Below are 1,779 nucleotides of genomic sequence, written 5' to 3' on the forward strand. Positions count from 1 at the left end.
CGCTGGTACGGCCTGTTGAAGCGTCTGGTTCCCTTCACGGCCTGAAGACAGGTAGTGGGTGTTTGGCAGCTTTGCCCCTCAGTTCTCTAAGAATAGTTGAGAATGGCTTTGGTACCCGGCAGCGCATTCGTTCTCCTGCAGCAGCGCGAGGTTCCGCTCCTGAGGTGCGCCTTTCCCTGCGTCTCTAGGGAACAGCAGAGCTTTGCGCTCCTTGTCTCTGAGGACCAACCCCAGGCCAGCCCCGCGGAGCGCAGCTCTCCGCCGCTCTCCGCCGCCCTCTGCTGGCGCCAGGGGAGCGCGACAGCCGCGCGGAGGGAGGAAGGCCCCCTGAGCCGTGCAGAGCGCACGCGCGAGCGCACGCCGGCGTCCCCGGAGCCGTCTGTCGTTCGGCGCCTGCGCAGAGTGCGCGCAGCTCAGAAGATCGAAGAGGTAGAGAACCTGCGGCTGAGGACAGCTGGCGGGGGGAGTGGCCCGGAGAGGAGCTGCCGGGAGTCGGTGCCCTGCAGGTCTGGGACGCTGGCGTTCGCTTCCGCGTGGGCGACTTCGATGGGCTCAGAACACCGCTTTTTGTCAAGGGGCGTGAGCTGAGCCGATCTCCCGGAGCTGGTAGTGGAGGGGGATGGGACTTGTTAATGCCCGTTATTAGTTTGGTGCCTGCTGTTTGAGAAGGTTTGCTTGCGGAGGGCATAGGCTACAAATAGTGAAGAGGAAGGGACAAGGCTGAACCGTGTGGGAGCTGAGGTGCCCCGATCCAAGGACAGTGAGGACCTGGGCAGGTGGCGGAAGGCAGGCCTCGTTTCCCGGGCTGTGTATGGGGGTGAGTGGGGGGGAGCACTTCTGAGAGTCCTAATAGATGTCGTCTGGGTGTTGGGATCATACTCAGGGTGGTAACTGGTCGTTTTGGTGGTTTTACTTTTCGCATAGGAAGAATCGATTTAATCTCTCGTGGCCCAGTGTGGACGCTAACTTGCCCTCTTTTCATCTTAGGTCATGACACAAGTGGTACAACACAGCCATGGGATCTCAGTATTCCACCTCTGCTCACTCCTCCTCTTGCAAGCGAAAGAAAGAAGATGACAGGGGAGATTTGCTGGCTGAACGAGAGCAGGAAGAAGCCATCGCTCAGTTCCCGTATGTGGAGTTCACCGGCAGAGATAGCATCACCTGTCTCACATGCCAGGGGACAGGCTACATTCCAACAGGTGGAAATCTTGGGTCATCAGGGGAGGGATGATTCTCTGACAAGAATCCCGAGGTACCCTCAGGGGTTATTGTGTATGCCTAGGCCTTTTCTTCTAGGCCATAATGTATTGCAGACATAGCGCCATGAATAGGAGCCAGTTCAGCTAGCTGACTTGATAACTTGGACAGATTCCTCAGCTTCTCTTGATATCCTTATATATTTTTTTTATTAAATCATAGCTGTGTACATTAATGCAGTAATGGGGTACAATGTGCTGGTTTTATATACAATTTGAAATATTTTAATCGAACTGGTTAACATAGCCTTCACGGCATTTTCTTTGTTATTGTGTTAAGACATTTATATTCTACATTTAGTAAATTTGACATATACCCTTGTAAGATATACTGTAGGTGTGGTCCAGTTACCCTCCCTTCACCCATCCTCCTCCCTCCCTCTCCCCTTTCCCTATATTCTTGGGCTATAGTTGAGTTACAGCTTTCATATGAAAGCTATAAATTGGTTTCATAGTAGGGCTGAGTACATTGGATACTTTTTCTTCCATTCTTGAGATACTTTGCTAAGAAGAATATGTT

The 1,779-nt window shown here is 52.8% G+C and overlaps 1 protein-coding gene across 2 annotated transcripts in view; it reads left to right on the plus strand.

Moving 5' to 3' along the window:
* The first annotated feature begins 418 nt into the window (after window positions 1–418).
* The window catches only part of TMEM106C (transmembrane protein 106C), an 8,801-nt gene continuing 7,440 nt past the window's right edge, over window positions 419–1,779 (plus strand). Inside the window, exons 1-2 of one of the 2 annotated variants that reach the window (XM_003793578.2) lie at window positions 419–506; window positions 988–1,202. In XM_003793578.2, the coding sequence (XP_003793626.1) occupies window positions 1,016–1,202 (187 nt within the window). In that variant the 5' untranslated portion in view covers window positions 419–506; window positions 988–1,015. The other variant, XM_012807503.2, reaches the window with a different exon arrangement.

Source organism: Otolemur garnettii, unplaced genomic scaffold (genome assembly GCF_000181295.1).
Source record: "Otolemur garnettii isolate 467f Iridium unplaced genomic scaffold, OtoGar3 scaffold00070, whole genome shotgun sequence".
In the NCBI taxonomy this organism is placed as follows: domain Eukaryota; kingdom Metazoa; phylum Chordata; class Mammalia; order Primates; family Galagidae; genus Otolemur; species Otolemur garnettii.